The sequence below is a fragment of the Lucilia cuprina genome, chromosome 4, assembly GCF_022045245.1.
Source record: "Lucilia cuprina isolate Lc7/37 chromosome 4, ASM2204524v1, whole genome shotgun sequence".
NCBI lineage: Eukaryota > Metazoa > Arthropoda > Insecta > Diptera > Calliphoridae > Lucilia > Lucilia cuprina.
In genome coordinates, this window is record NC_060952.1 from 78,541,697 (window position 1) to 78,558,922 (window position 17,226).

General features: G+C 29.6%; 2 protein-coding genes across 2 annotated transcripts; one reads left to right on the forward strand and one right to left on the reverse strand.

Annotated features, from left to right (window-relative positions):
• Nucleotides 1–1,151: 1,151 nt before the first annotated feature.
• Nucleotides 1,152–6,476, forward strand: LOC111686470 (FAM172 family protein homolog CG10038). The gene is made up of 7 exons (XM_023448825.2): nucleotides 1,152–1,288; nucleotides 1,360–1,498; nucleotides 1,568–1,683; nucleotides 1,749–1,936; nucleotides 5,684–5,942; nucleotides 5,999–6,188; nucleotides 6,257–6,476. The coding sequence occupies exons 1-7, from the start codon at nucleotides 1,232–1,234 to the stop codon at nucleotides 6,379–6,381; spliced, it is 1,074 nt and encodes a 357-aa protein (XP_023304593.2). The 5' UTR covers nucleotides 1,152–1,231; the 3' UTR covers nucleotides 6,382–6,476.
• A 10,182-nt stretch (nucleotides 6,477–16,658) lies between these two features.
• LOC124419279 (protein suex-1-like) lies at nucleotides 16,659–16,988 on the reverse strand. The gene has a single exon (XM_046947926.1). The coding sequence runs from the start codon at nucleotides 16,986–16,988 to the stop codon at nucleotides 16,659–16,661; it is 330 nt and encodes a 109-aa protein (XP_046803882.1).
• Nucleotides 16,989–17,226: the final 238 nt, after the last annotated feature.

Below are 17,226 nucleotides of genomic sequence, written 5' to 3' on the forward strand. Positions count from 1 at the left end.
AATAGTCGACTTCGGCTTTCTTCAATTCAATTCAACTTTTAATTAGCTTTTAATAATAAAATGTGTAAATAATCTCGAACTTATACAATATTATTGAATAAAAACATTATTCAATATTTGTTTATGAAACGTCGATATTTTGCATTTTAAATAAAGTAGATTTTTCAACTTTTCGACTAGTTCTTGTACCTTTTTCGACTGTTTTCAAGTTTCACTTTTTGACTATTTTCAACTTTATTCTACTTTTCGACTTATTTCGACTATTTTCTACTTTTTGACTTTTTCCGACTTTCGACTTTTCAACTCTTTCCGACTTTTTAACGTTTTTTTCGACTTTTATTTACAAAGTCGACTTTTTTCATAGACGAAAGTTGACTTATCGACTTTTTTGGAACAAAATAGTCGACTTCGGCTTTCTTCAATTCAATTCAACTTTTTTATTAGCTTTTAATAATAAAACTTGTAAATAATCTAGAACTTATACAATATTATTGAATAAAAAGATTATTCAATATTTGTTTATAGAAACGTCGACTTTTCGACTTTTTGCATTTTAAGAAAAGTAGATTTTTCAACTTTTCGACTATTTTTAGTACCTTTTTCGACTGTTTTCGAGTTTTAACGACTATATTAGAGTTTTTGACTTTTTTTTCTCAAAATTTTTGCTTTTTACGACTTTTCGACTTCATTCTACTTTTCGACTTTTTTCGACTTTTTTCGACTATTTTCTACTTTTTGACTATTTCCGACTTTTGACTTTTCAACTCTTTCCGTCTTTTTAACTTTCGACGTTTTTTCGACTTTTATTTACAAAGTCGTCTTTTTTCATAGACGAAAGTCCAGTTGTCGACTTTTTTGGAACAAAATAGTCGACTTCAATATGGCCTCACGACAAAATTTTGATGTTCCTCCGAAAACCTATTTGTTTTAAATTAAAAATATATTTTAAAATATTTTTCCTTATTTTACACAAGTGGGCGTGTCTTTACCAGTGAGATGGGGAACAACCGATAAAAGATCTTTTTTGTTTGGTTATTAAATTTTATATTAAAGTTACATTATTTTAACGGAATTTATATAAATTATGACGCCGTTTTTATTTCTTATCGGCGGCTGGGCTTAGTCTATGTCAGTTAAATCGACGCAGACATCAAACAATCACAGCTGTTTTTTGCTATTTTGTTTTACTCCCGTTTTGTTTTGATGTAAAATTTTGGAAAAAAGCCGCAAAATGTCAAAACATATTCGTAGTGTTTGGACAAAAGTAAAAAGTCTTTCATTAGAAAGGGTGATAATAAAACTAAACAACAAAAATTATTTACCAATTGATTAATTAATTTTCATACTAAACAATAATAGTTTCACAGCACAACATCAGTTACTGTCAGGTCAATTACGAATAAAGAAATGAGTACATCTTCGGAAACCACAACACCCAAAACAAAAAGTGGTCAGGCTATAGAGAAATTGCGGGAATTTGGCTATGCCTTTAATGCCGGTAAAATGACAAAACATAGAATACTTTAACAAAATATTCAAATAAATTTTTGTATCTTTTTAATGAAAGCTGGTGAATTACGTAAAATTGATAAAACTACCGGGGAGGCGGGCGATGAACCATTTCAGTTTGAAATTACCAAGGATCATGCCAAAAATCAGGCACACTATGAAAAATTAGCCGATGTAGGCTTTTAGCATTGTTTTTTTTTCTTAATGTATAAAAAATGTAAACAATTTTGTATTTTTAGCAAATTCCTGAAATTGTTTATGATTTATTAGAACAAAATGGTTTATCTCGTACTTACATTCCCGAAGAAGCCCCCATTGAAGAGTCAACATTTTTCTTTACATATCCCGAAAAGCTAAATAAACCTAAGAAACTTATTGTTATTATACATGGCAGTGGCTTTGTAAGGGCTGGTCAATGGGCCAGGAGGTAAGTGAGAATTTATTTAGTTTTCATTTATTAAAAAAAATATCGAGGTTTCATATGCGTACATCAGAGTATTTATGATTAGTGAGTGGCACTTCCCATATAAAGAAACAATTAAATTTTTATGTAATTTTGAGAAAATATGACAAATATAATCCCCACTTAATCTAGACATTAATATTAAGCACGAAAATTGTTCGGCCTACAAATAGAAGTAGTGACAGTTCTCATAGGAATTAACTTTGAAGTTCATGAAGTCGGTGACACCATATACGATATGAATTAAATTGTAAAATTCGTTTATCTGATATGATTTTTGTATGAAAATAGTTACTAAAATGTCGGTATTTTGAAAAATTGTTTGTAATAATCGAGAATCTATTATATATATAAAAGAGTAGCGTTACTGACTGACTGTTTCATCATCGTACAGCCCAAACGGCTGAACCTAGAATCATGAAATTTTGACAGTAGATGTGTTTTTGGTTATGTAGATCCACAAAGGAGAGATTTTTGGAAATTTTTACATTTACGGGGAAAAGGGGGAAAAACGGGTAAAACAGGTTTTCTTAATTATCTTACATAATATTAGTGATACAAGAAAAATTTTAAATGCACCTGTATCTACTCTTAAAATGAGCAGATGGGTCTGGTAATTTTTTGAAATACGTACTTTTTAGAGGTAAAAATGTGTAACAAAGTTGATTTTGGTACCTTTTTTGGCCCTTTATAACTTTTAAACTAATTAACATAATAAAATTTTTCTAAATATTTTGGATACATCTCTCAAAATTAAGAGACACCCGTTTCGTACTTTTTTAAAATTCAGTCCTTTTTGGGTGTAAAAGGGAGAAAACTGTATTTATGGTACTTTTTTAGCACATTAAGAAAACTTTCTCGGTTTATTGAATTATTCATATTAAATTACGGACTAACTCTGTAATATTTATTGTAATAAAATTTTTGCTATTTCACTGGGTATAAAAGTACAAAAAAAGGGAAAAACGGGAAATTTAATTTTATCTAAACTCATTGAGCCAACTTTTATAAAATTTCAAAAATTAGTTTATTTACTCACACAAAATAAGCTTTTGGTATATTATTTTGTAATTCGAGTACTAAGGCATATATATGATCAAAATCGAGTAAATTGTTTGGTACCTTTTTTAAAACACAATTTTTCTGGAATAAATGAATGCAGATTTGAATCGTTTGAGTTTTATCTGTGATATATTTTTTTGTAAACTTAATTTTCGAAAAAGTATACTTCTAAGCGAAAAGGGGAAACATTGTAGTCTTTTTATTAGTACTTTCCACTTAGGTAAACTTTATTCCACTTTTGGTACTTTTTCTTCCTTCAAATGATACTCTATGTATCTTCTTTAATATGAACTAAAAACACATGATTATTAAACATACACGGTCCTCATTGAATAAGATTCTTTAAGAGACAAATTTTTAGTACTTTTTATCTTATAAATTGTACTTTTTTAATTTTCTCAAATATTCAACCTAGGAACATTAATTTTAACATAAATGGTCTTCACTGAATAATACTCTGTAAGTGGGAACTATTTGGTACTTTTCTATTCTTCAAATGGATTCTTTATAATGGTTAACCGGAACACACGGTCCTTAATAAATGAGAATTTATTGAGAGATCTTTGTACTTTTTCATTTTTTCCGATGGTACTTTTTGATATTTTTACGATACTGAACATAGTTAGGGTAGCGAAGCGCCCAGGGTATGCTAGTTTTTTATAAACTAGTACGTTATAAACGGGTTTGACTGTAAGTAAAAGAAGTTGTGTAATCAAATCTTTAAATTTTGTTCAAATAATAGATCAAGGTAATATATTCTTGAAACGCAGCGAGATTTAAATCATTCGGAAATTGGGTATCAAAAACATATGGACTACTATCCCCAATCTTGAACCAAGCATCCGACTATATAACCCCATACACGTACTTTGATAGAGTTCTTAAAGTCAGAGTTCCTTTCAGGAGCGAGTGGTATAGGGGTAACCAAACGATCATAAATAACCAGAATCTTTACAGATGATTTTTATATGGACTGCGGCTTGGTTTTCGTGTCTTCCGTAAAGATGCTGGGATAAATGTTTGTCAGGCAATAATGTCAGCCTAGGAGTAATGAATGATCTCAAAATTCGCCTTAACGTTGGAATTTTTTGTCGATAGTCATGCGGCACTTCTCTTGGTAAACTCTTATACTATTACTAACCTATTACTAATAGGCTATTAGTTAGAAAATGCTAAAATGATCTATCAAGGCTGCGTCGCCAGATACAAGGAAATTTTGTCGATAGTCAAGCGGCACTTGTCTTGGTAAACTCTTATACTATCACTTCCCTATTAGTTAGACAATGCTAGAATGATCTGTCAAGGCTGGGTCGTCTGAAACACGGACTTTGATAGAGTTTTCAAAGTCAGAGTTCCTTCCAGGAGCGAGTGGTGTAGGGGTAACCAAACGAGCATATATATAAGCAAAATATTTATGGATGATTCTAATATGAACTACGGTTTGGTTCTCGTGTCTTCTGTAAAGATGCTGTGATAAGTGTTTTTCACTCTGAAATAGTTGCGATAATGTCAGCTTGTAGATTACTGCATGATCTCAATATTTGCGTTAACGTAGGAATTTTTGTCGATAATCAAACGACACTTCTCTAGGTAAACTCTAATACCATCACTTCCCAATTAGTTAGATAATGCTAGAATAATCTGTCAAGGCTGGGTCGCCCGTCTGACATTTTTCTTGTTGACTGGCGATTAAGGACTATTACGGAAATGAACAGTTTGCCTGAACAGGAACTGCTCATGATGTGTCCAACGCAGTTTCTGTGAGTTCAGATTATTTTGGGAAAAGCTGGATATATATAAAGGGCCTAAGTAATTGTGGGCCTCCTTCAATTAGAAACACACAAGAACCTTATACCCCGAAATAGGAGGTATATATCAAAAGTTGATAACAGTCAACAATCTTAACAATATCCTGCGATTTCTTACGACTACTATAGAATACTATATCTGACGAGTTAGTGAACTACCACCTCATCAAACAAATCAGTAATAGGAGACGTGGCACCTTCCTTATGAATTAAATTCAAATTTTCGTTTATATGGGAATCTATTGGAGCTATAATCTTTAAATTTTACACGGAGAACTTTAACATCCATTAAAACATTATAAATAAAAATTTATTTTGTTTCGTGGCTAGCAAAACATCTAGGGTATGTATCAGTAGTTCCCTATAATTATAGGCAATACATAGAAGGAACAGTCTTTCATCTTCTCTGTAAATGCTCTGCTATATGCGTTAAGATAAACGGTGTTCTCGGCAGTTATATTTTATCCAACCTGGGTGAGATATCTGCGTGAAAGCTAAACGATATCCTGTGATTTCTTACGACTATTATAGAATACTATATCTGACGAGTTAGTGAACTACCACGTTATCAAACAAAAAAGGAATATGAGGCGTGACCTCTCATATGAATTATTTTTGTTCATCTGGGAATCTATTAGAGCTAGAATCTTTAAATTTTACACGGAGAACTTTAACATCCATTTAAAAATTCTAAATAAAAATGTATCTCGTTTTGTGGCTAGCAAAGCACCTAGGCTATCAGAAGTTCCCTATAAAGATTCATTCCATTCAACAAAATATAGTTTCTCATTTACATATGATGTAAAAATATTCCACTATCTTGTGTTAATTATATTTACAGTTTAATTATCAACAATTCCTTAGACCATGGTACACAAATACCATACATTAAACGAGCAAGAGATCTTGGTTACGATATAGTCGTAACAAATACCAACGATAATTATCGTATTATCGATGGTAAACGTAAACCCATACAGGGTTTAAGTTCCGCTACAACTCATGCCAGTTATGTATGGCAAAAATATGTAATGGCTAGTGAGCCTGAAAGTGTAGCCATTGTGGCGCACAGTGCTGGCGGTGGAGTAACTGTTGATTTGGTATGTTTTTTTTTATAAAAATTTATTAAAAATTAAAATTAACTAAAATACTGTAGGCCAGACGTTATCCGGATTTTTTTAAATATAAAGTATTTGCTATTGCTTTCACTGATTCGGCTCATTCGTTTATGCCCGAGGATGTAAGAAAAATTATAGGACATAAAACTTGTAATTGGGTTTCAAGTAACAAACCTTTGGATACGGAAATTAAAACAGCTAAAGATGATATTAAAATGGTTTCAGCAGGTGGGTTAAGAAGATGTTTTTGATTTTTTATGTAATATAATTTGATTTGTTTTCTTTTTTTTTCTTAGGTCATTCCAAGCATGAGTGGACATCTTATTCAGCATTTGAATCGGTTTTCAAATATTTGGAAAATAAATATGAAGAATTTATTTCAGATGAACACAAGTGTAAAAAACCCAAAGTAGACAATTAAGTTTTAATTATTGTTAATGTTTTAAACATTATTATTAAAAAAGACACATATTTATCTAAAGGAAATGTTTATGTTCAAAAAAAAAAAAAAAAAAAAATATATAACAATTTGTTATAAAACTGGTTTTAAATTTTCTAAATAAAATAAATTTCTATGTAGAAAACCACAATATGCAATAGAGTTTTAATATTGGAGTTATAAGCTAAAGATTCTTTAAAAATTCTTATAATTTTGTATTTTGTTTTATAAATTCAAAGCAATTTATTTCCTGCCACCAAAACTTGACATTTATCCAAACTCTCTAAGGATCTGCACATTGTAAACTTATGCATCATATTTGTATTGGTCATGTCAACTACAACCATATTAAAACCCTTAGAGAAAAATCAAATATATCACAAACAGCCGCCGTCAATGTCACTACAATCTACGAAAGTAGTGATATGTCACTATCATTTACATCAATACATTTAATTTGATTTCTTCACACTCGATATTCTACTTAATTTTAATGTTTTCTTATGTTTAATACCATAAAACTATAAGATATTTTTAGGACGAAAAAAAAAACAAGTAGGAAAGTATAATCGGGCATGGCCGACCATATAATATCCTACACCATGAGTATATTTTTAAAATTTTTACTTTTTATAAAGAAATTTTAAACCAAAATTTCTAAATAAGGCTTTATATAGGTCAAATATGGGCCGATCCTCGGTAAATTTGGGAAGAGGATATATTTTTAAATAACAGTTAGTTTAGTTGAGTTTCATTGCGATACAAATGGTTACAAGACATTTTTTGAAGGAGGGTTTGTATTGGGGCTAGAGTCAAATAAGGGGCCTAGCCCCCGAAAATCTGCAGTGTCATTTATACTTATATAAAACTTATTTGTACCAATTTTTAGAGAGATAATAGAATATTTGACGTAATTATGGCATAAAAAGTTCAAATCGGGAGGTACGGTTGTATGGGGGCTAGGTGAAATAATGGACCGATTTCAATCATTTTCAGTAGGCTTCGTCCCTGTGCCAAAAACATGCTTGGTCCAAATTTCATCAAATTATCTTGAAATTGTAACTTGCGCACAAGGTTTACATGGACAGCCAGCCAGCCGGACAGACGGACGGACGGACGGACATGTCTTAATCGACTCAAAAAATGATTCTGAATCGATCGGTATACTTTAAGGTGGGTATTGGACCAATATTTTTGTATGTTACAAACATCAGCACAAACGTATAATACCCTCCCCACTATAGTGATGTAGGGTATAAAAACTAAACAAATGTGACCTTAACATAACAAATCAAATGTTAGTTTCTGTTTTTTATCAGAGTTTGATTTTTCATAAGGGTGTTTATGTGTTCGTCCTTATGATTGTATGGTCAATATTTGTTGTATACACCCCGCTTATTATCTTATGAGTGTTTGTGTAATACCACCCACCCTCCTTCTTTTTCACTACTTAGTTATCACATTTCATAAGCATAAATGTCATAAAAAATAACATTTTCCTTCTACATATCGAAGGATACTTAAGATTTTACTTAAACAAAAAAATAAAAAACAATTCCCCATTATGACAAGTGTTTTTCTTCTGGTGGCATTTATGGTCTTTGGGGAGTATTCTTTTAGGTTTTTTTTTGGAGTTTAGACAATATATATATTTTTTTATCGTATATTTAAGCTGTTGATGTTATGATGTCATTAAGAAGTCATAAAATTGTTCATAAAAATAGTAAAAAAAAGTTAATGTTCTATAACTAAGAAACTAGTACGTATTTATAAACGATAAAAGTAGTTAAATTTAACGTAAATATGTAGAAAAACATATGTTGATCGTAAATTAGTTACAGCAAATACTATGAATAACAGTATTATCAGTTTTATATTCGACAATATTCATTTTATCGATTGTAGTGTTTCACTATAATAATTGTATCCTACACCATTTTAGTGGGGAGGGTATATTGGTTTTGTGCTGATGTTTGTAACATACAAAAATATTCGTCCTATACCCACCTTAAAGTATACTAATCGGCTTAGAATCGTTATCTGTGTCGATAACGCTATGTCCGTCCGTCTGTCTGGCTGTCCTTGTAAACCTTGTGCCCAAGGTACACGTCGCAATTTTCAAGATAATTGGATAAAATTTGGCACACACAATTTTATTTTGGCTCTATTGAAAATGGATAAAATCGGTTCATTATTTCGCCTAGCCCCATACAACCGTACACACATCCCCCAAAGGCCTTTGGGCTCATAATTAATTTAAATGTTATTTTATGTCAACAAAAGTAGGCAAAACTTGGTTTTATAGAACTTTTAATGACATTACCGATTCTTGTAATGATCGAGCTTCATTTGACCCTAGTACCCATATAAACTCCCTTCAGAAAATGACTTGAAGGTCAAAATTCCGTTATAAACATTATTAACACTTTTAAATTCTACATAAATAACTTTGAATTAAACGTGAATTCTACCAATATTTATAAGGATAGGCCTATATTTCCTCCTACTCCCCTTTGTAAAAAATCTCTTATTTTGCTCAAAAAGTAATAATACTCCGGAAAAAGTTAAAAAAAAAACAAATATGCTTTATTTTTGTTAAATAATCTCCATTTTTAACATACTAGCTGGTGTAGGGCATCATATGGTCGGCTATGCCCGTTTATACATTCTTACTTGTTTAGCTATGTATATCTTCATAAAATTGTTGGTTGGTTGTAGGTAGATCAGGTGAGCGTGAGTCCTTTTGATCCCTTTGTGATACCTGTAAGCATAATAAAAGAAAAAGAGGACATAGTAAGAGTAAAGATGGATTAAAGGTATTAATAGTAATTGTTGCAGCAGGTTGGCTGTAACTGGGTGTTCTTCCCAGGGGAAAAAACTTCCGGTTGATACAGCTGTTGTATGAGTTGTCAATCTTTAACCAATTGAGAATCAAATCGTTCCGGAGCGGTTATCCTATTGTCGTGCAAACGGATATTAATTGAAGTTGTAGATGCTAAAAGACGAAGACCAATATAATGACAGATTAAGTGAAAAGTCTCTTGAACTCGAAAGAGCTATTGATTCGATTGATTCTTCTTCCTCATCTTGACAGATTCTACAGTAGTCGTTATAATGTAATTCAAGGCACACTGCGTGGTTACCAAATTTAAAGTGCCCTGTGAGGACAGCTACAATTTTACTGAGTTGGATTCGACTATGTCTTAGAAGATGCTGCATATCTTCTTTGTTTGAGTACAAGTTGACTCATTTCTCCATCTTGACTGTGATGTTTGAATGTCTCGCCATCCTATTTAAGGATCCCCGGCATTCCTGGACTTGTCATGATGTAGAGAATACAACTGTAAAGGAACTTAATTGCAGCTTGACTGTCGATAAAGATTAGGATATCTCTGTTTAATATCCTATGATACCAGTTTGCCAATTTTATTCATAGCTTTAATGGGAAGGGAGCTCGTGAAATCTGACCTAAAGAACGCAAAACCATTTGATGCACCGAGGCAGAATTAACACGTAAGAATGTATATAGGGCATGGCCATTATTCCATTATCAATAGAATTCGTATTTGGGTCAAAAAAGTCTATGTGCCAAATCTCATCCAATTATCTAAGCCAAATATTTTTGTGCGCATCACCCACTTAAGTGGTGTAGGGTATAAAAATATGGGTGAGAGAAATCCGCAAGACCTTGTAGAATAATGAAACAGTTGGAAAAATCATAAAGATCCTATGGGCTGACCCTAACAAGAGCAGCACGAAAAGGATTACCAATACAGCTACACAAAATTCGAAGTACGGTTCCAGACGGATATAGAGCATTTGAAGAGGGAAGGGTTATCAAATATAAAGTGAAAAGTAACAACTGATATCAAAGTTCTTAACTAAGATCTTTGACGTTTCCTCGACAATCGGTTCTTTGCACCGAAACAATTTGGAGTTCAACGAACAACGACCAGGGATTGTCAACCTAGCCATACCGACTTTACATGTGTCGCTGCTAGTACAACAACAAAAACTAAGATCTTTGAAGACATTTGAGATGTTAAAATCTTAACTTTTTGTGATAGCGCAAGACATTCGGTCTTGAATTTTCACAAAACATATTCTTGGGTAATATAGTTAGACAATTCGCTACCCTTATTAATCACCGATATTTCGATTAAAAGTATACTAGAATCGTAAATAAATAGTATCATGTGCTTAAAAATCATATCTATTACTAATTGTTTCATAAAAATTCAAATTTCATTTCCAATGCCAAGTAATGCTCTACAATGAACAAACGCAAACATATATATATTACATGATCTAGCCAGAACTTAATATGGGGGTTATATTATTTCGGATATAACATCTCTCACGAACATTGATTGAAAAATTCGTAGAAAATATGTCCAGGAAACTGAGTTTCTGAACATCTGACGATAATGCATTAAGTAAATACTATGTAAGGTTTTTGTTTTTACTTGATGTAGATACATCCTATTTTAGATTTTATAAAAAAGCTTCAGATATATTTAATTTATTGTTGAATAAAGTTGGGGTCATAGTCTTTTTATACGTCAAATAAAACACTATCAACACTACACCTTTTTCAATTGAAAATGAGAACCTTTAATTTCAATTCGGAAAATATCAATTGAAATACAGATTTTACTTTTGAAATTCAGTAAAGAACATTTGAAAATGGGATTTTCATTTAAAATTTAGAAAAGACCAATTAAAAATGAGAATTTTCAATTTAAATTGAGAAAACATCAATTGAAAATAAGATTTTTTATTTGAAATTTGGAATACAATAGTTAAAAACGAGATTTTTCATTTGAAATTCTGAAAATTCCAATTTAAAATAAGATTTTTCATTCGAAATTTAGAAAAATTCAATTGAAAATGAGATTTTTCTTTACAATTAATTTAAAATTAAGATTGAATAAAATAAACACATACGATTTTCTGGATTTCAAATGAGAAATTTTATTTTTAATTGATTTTTTTAAATTTCAAATTTTCAATTGGAATTTTCTGAATTTCAAATGAAAAATCTCATTTTCAGTTGTTGTATTCCGAATTTCAAAAAAAATCTCATTTTAAACTGTTCTTTACTGAATTTCAAATGGAATATCTCAATTTCAATTGATCTTTTCTAAATGTTAAATGAAAAATCCCATTTTTAATTGGAATTTTCTAAATTTCAAATGGAAATCTCATTTACAATAGAGTTTTTCTGAATTACTGTTGAAAATGGTGTAGTATAGAACCGATGTTATACAGTTTCAATAGGCCAAATTTCATTGAATTATCTTGACGGACGGACATAGAAAATGATTCTAAGCCGATTGGTGTACTTTAAGTTGGATTTAGGACCAATATTAATGTACGTTTCAAACATCAGCACAAATAAAATATAGTGGCGTAGGGTATAAAAATAAATAGCTTTATACGAACTTATTCGGCTTACTCGGTTTCGAGATATTAGTTAGATATTTAGATAATAATTTCTTGAAAATTATATTCGCGTTTGGAGCAATAATTTTGGATTTTGTAATAAGGACTTACTTATATAATAGCTAAGTGGCATAAAAATGCCACTTAGACCTGTTGCCTCCGGTAGGTTAGTAGTTAGTGTTCTAGTCTGGTAGACCGGAGGTGGTGGGTTCGATTCCCATCCGTGGCACTGGTTAAGCAGCGCACACCAGGCCCAATAGAGGCCTAGATGTATTTCTTCGGATTTGATGTGTATATATCCTCCTTTCAAACTAACTAACTAGATCTGTTATGCCCGCATCTGGTTATCGTTTAACTAGCATATATTCTCCCGGTCAAAATAATTCTATAAAAAAATTGTAAATTTAATGTTGCGATAAGTTAATTTTAAAATTTAAAGAGATCTATCAGGAATACACTCGGTATTTTGTATATCTTGAAACCACTACTACCGTATTAAAGTAGTGGTAAAGTATAGAAGTTCCTTTACAATATTAAATTGTACAAATATTATGTGCACAAATATATCTGTTTTTTTAAGACCTATCAATTTTTTGACATTTCTTCATTTCCAGATTTTACCTTGGGGATTTTCATTGAAATATTCAGCACTTACACATATATAAATCTTAAATGTTAAAAGAAATGAAATGACGTGACAACAATTAAAGGTAAGCGGCAGAATTTTTTATTTTACACACACATATATAAACACTTGTCCTTATAAGGCTTCAAGTCTAGAACGAACGAATGAAAGTTAACATTACAAAACATTTTCATTATTTTTAAACAAAGTACTACTTTTATCTATATTGTAAGTTCTTAAGTTGAAACAAACAACAATCTCAGAAAAACTTAGTGTCTTACATTTCCTTTTTCAAGTAAAAAAATAAAGAAAGAACCTCCCTTAAAGAAAAGATAAAATGAAATGAAAAAGAAATATTTCTTACATTAACTTACCTTTATAGCATTTGATGGTTATGGTTACCAGTCATGGCTTCTGCTTCACCTAAGACTTGTAAATGTACTCACGTATGTGTGTATGCGTGTACAGGATCCTTTAGTATTTAACTTTGTAGCTAAAGAACATTCAAGGGAAAATGTTTTTCGTACCTGTTTTGTATTTAGGGGTGGTGTTAATGTTTGTTTGCGTTTAGCAGAGGTAAGGTAAATGGTGTTCCGGTTGGGTAGGATACTTTGTTTTATGTCTGTCAGTGTATTTTATTTTTGAAGGAGGAGGGGATATCAGTGGAAAATTTATATTCAAAAGTTCAAGAATGGGTCATGCGCTGCGCAGGGTATAGATTTTACTAATATTATATACAATTTGCAAAGCGTTGTATATACATATACTTTTGGAAGTTGATGTACATAATGAATACCTTAACCTACATACATATATGTATATATTTATATACATACATATGTTCAAATGTAAAGTAAATCCGTTAATTAATTTAGTCTACATTTTTAATAATATAATATGCACATGTATGTGTATATTTTATAAAAAAATTTATATAAAATGAATAAATAAGAAAGTATAGTCAGACATAGCCAACTATATAATACCCTACACTAGTTATAATATATACATGGGAGCAGATCCTAAACAAATTTGGTAAAATTTTAATAAGGTCTAATTAATGAAGGGTCAAGGAGAAATAATGGAGTGATATCAAGCAAAATCAATACGGTTCGTGGTCAAAAGTAATCTTTATCTTCAAAATTGTGACCTGTCCTTTACATGGATAGATAGAGAGACAGAGAGATTTTTAAACAAATTCTCAAAATTTTGCACTTGTTCTCAAGTAATGAAAATCTTAAAAACATTCCTCTAATAAAGAGAAATTTTCTGTGTAAAAAACAAAATTTTGTAAAAAATGTTTTCAAAAATTTATTAGAAATTTTGATTTTTTTCATTAAAAAATTTTATAAATTTTCTTAAAAAAAGAATTTCGAAATTTTTTTTTAAAAAGGTGAGAAATTTGAAATTTTTTCATAACAAAGGAGAATTTCCAAAAATAGACAGAATTTTTTTTATAAATAACAAAAAATTTAAAAATGTTTTCAAAAATTTAATAAAAATTTAGATTTCTTTCATTAAACAAATTGAAAAATTTTCTTAAAAAAAGAATATTTTTTTTAAAAGGAGAATTTTAGAAAATAGAAAAAATTTTTTATAAATAAAAAAAATTGAATAAATTTTTTTTTAAATTTATTAGAAATTTTTATATTTTTTTATTAAAAAGTTTTTTCTTAAAAAAGAATTTCTAATTTTTTTTAGAAAAAATAAGAATTTCGAAAAATTTCCCATAACAAAGGATGGGATTTGATTTTTTTCATTAAAAAACTTGAAAAATTTTCTTAAAAAAATAATTATTTTTTTTTTCAAAAAATAAGAATTTCGAAAAATTTTCCATAACAAAGGAGAATTAAAAAAAAATAGAGATTTTTTTAAATAAAGAAAATTGAAAAAAGTTTCAATAAAAAGTGAAACTCTTGAATACTTTATAAAAAAAATTTAAAATTTCTAAATGTGAAAATTTTTCTACAAAAATAGAAATTTATTTTTTTAAATAGAAAATTTCAAAAATTATTATTAAAGTGAATTTTTAAAAAATTTAGTTTTAGTTAAAAAAAATATATTCGATAAAAGATAAATTTATAAAAATAGATATTCTTTAACCACCTCATTTTGTAAAACACTACACCTCGTATTGAAAATATTTTCATTTAAGTTTTTGAAAATAAAAAAAAGAATTAATATGAAAAAAAAATATTTAAAAAATAGAAAATAATATTTTTCATTATTCATTATGAAAAAGTGGATTTCGAAAATGTTTAAAAATGTTCTAAATTTTCAATTAAAGGAGGAATTTTTGAAGAACGAAAAATTTTCGACATTTTTTTATAAATACAGAAATTGTTTAAATTTGTTTAATATTTCTGAAATACATTTATATTTAAATCTTCTATATAAATTTTTCTATAAAATATTGTACATAAAATAGCTAAAATAGATTGTTATCGTGGTAAGCGAATTCTAAATTAGGGTTAATTTACATAGCACTCACTTTCTACTTAAAAACTACCGAAAATTATCTAATTTATGTCTGCATCCTTAGTTGTTTGTTTCTTGTCTTAAGTTTACAAATCTCAACTTCAACATTTTCAATCTTATCAGTTGCGAAATTTATAACCAACAATTGTTCTTTTCCAAAAAAATAAACTTTCACACTTCTCCATAATTTAACACGCACAATGACTTTAACCACAATGATAATAGTCAACAACAACTATAGCAAACTTTGCCTTACTTCCTTCATCAGTATTAACATCATATCTAAGTATCTCCACACCCATCATCGTCCTTTTGTGTACAAAAAAACAGAAAGTGTTGAAATTTGTTTTCGCCAGTTTATCAATGTTGTGAAATCAGCAAACATTTATAGAACACTCGTTTTATTTCTTTAACATTTGCATTTAGTTAAATATGATTGTTTATTCTGTGGTATGTCCTGTAACAAGATGTCCTTTCTTTCGGTTACAATTTAAAGTTAAATTTAAACTTCTTAAAGTGTACTTACATTGAGTATAAAAAAGGTTTTATCTCAAAAGATTTCTTATGGGAGAATGAGTTGTAAAGTGGGTGTAAGTAGAATATATGTTACGCTACAGTAATATACATATATGTTTCGCTATAGTAAATTTTGAATAAACATTTTGTTAGGTACAGCCAATGGTTTGGGCAGTTGGTAGTTAATAGGTTGGTCAGTTAGACCGGAATTCGTGAGTTCGAGTACTATCTGACATACAGAAAAAACTATCTATCTATCTATCTATCTATCTATCTATCTATCTATCTATCTATCTATCTATCTATCTATCTATCTATCTATCTATCTATCTATCTATCTATCTATCTATCTATCTATCTATCTATCTATCTATCTATCTATCTATCTGTCTATCTATCTATCTATCTATCTATCTATCTATCTATCTATCTATCTATCTATCTATCTAGCTTTCTATCATCACGAAAGGCATATGTAAATCATTATTGCCGACTATACCTTATCTACTTTCCTTTTTTGAAAAGTATCCTTGAAATACACAAAATATATTATTTACTTGATATTATCTCAAATATTTGAACATAAATACTTGTATATTTTATAAGACGTAGTAAAAGGATTACTTTTAAGTAATTGCTAACCATTGTTTTCTTTGGTTACCACTGTTGTTCCTTCAGTTCGACTGTCAGTAACAGTGGTGAAAGTTCTTTTTGTTAAAAGTGAAGTGTGAGTAATGTAAGTTTTTCTTATAAGATTACATTTTTTCCTACAATCCAAGAAGATGTATTTTCAATATCAGTTAAGATGTTAATAGTGGCATGTATATGTCTAAGGATTTATTTAAGGATATCTAATACTTTTTTATTAAGGAATAGTTTTGGTAAAGAGTTAAAGGAATTTTAAAATAAATTAGTTAGAAGATTAAGTATGCTTAGAGAAATGTTTTCAGGGCAAGATAGTATGTTGTCTTACTATATAAAACACTTTCTACACTTATTATATGACCGATTATATGTTTGAACACTTTTTATTAGAAAATTTAAAATTTAACGATTTTTTCATGGTTCTTAACTAACACGTCATTCAAAATTTGAAAAAAATGTTTTAAATAATAAATATTTTGTTTATTAAAGCAAAATAAATTAAATTACAAAATAAATTAATGAAAATATCTGTATCATCACAACTAAATTTTTAACCGCGAGCACCTAAACCAGGATACCATCCACTTGGTCTACCGCCATAACCACCATACCCGCCATAACCACCTGGTCTGAAGCCTCCATAACCTCCGTATCCACCATAACCTGGTCTACCTCCGAAGCCACCATAACCACCAGGTCTGTAACCTCCACCAAAGCCGCCATAACCGCCAGGTCTAAAACCTCCTCCAAATTGACGTTTTTCACGTAGTAGATTTTCATTTAAATCAACATTATGTTCATTCAGATCAATATCTGAGGCACAGTAAGTGACCGCTACGAAAAGTACACAAATGAAAGTTACTAAGAGAAATCTGCGCATCTTGGTCATTAACTATTAATAGCTTTAACGTTTTATTCAAATTTTAAATATGAACTGATACCTGTTACAATATTTCTCATTTATTTATATATAAATTTCAAAATATTTTTTTTTTTTTGCATCTTAATTATTTTTATGTTATCAGTACAAAATATATACGTTTTACAAACTCGTTGGTAACAAAACTACAAAGTTAATACATACATATATATATATAAAAATTTATACTTATGAACTT

Bases quoted from the DNA above. Each gene is read 5' to 3' on its own strand.
- LOC111686470 (XM_023448825.2), top strand. From the start codon at position 1,232: ATGTCAAAACATATTCGTAGTGTTTGGACAAAAGTAAAAAGTCTTTCA. The intron at 1,684-1,748 runs GTAGGCTTTTAG...TTGTATTTTTAG, and splicing joins ACTATGAAAAATTAGCCGAT to CAAATTCCTGAAATTGTTTA. The intron at 6,189-6,256 runs GTGGGTTAAGAA...TTTTTTTCTTAG, and splicing joins TATTAAAATGGTTTCAGCAG to GTCATTCCAAGCATGAGTGG.
- LOC124419279 (XM_046947926.1), bottom strand. From the start codon at position 16,988: ATGCGCAGATTTCTCTTAGTAACTTTCATTTGTGTACTTTTCGTAGCG.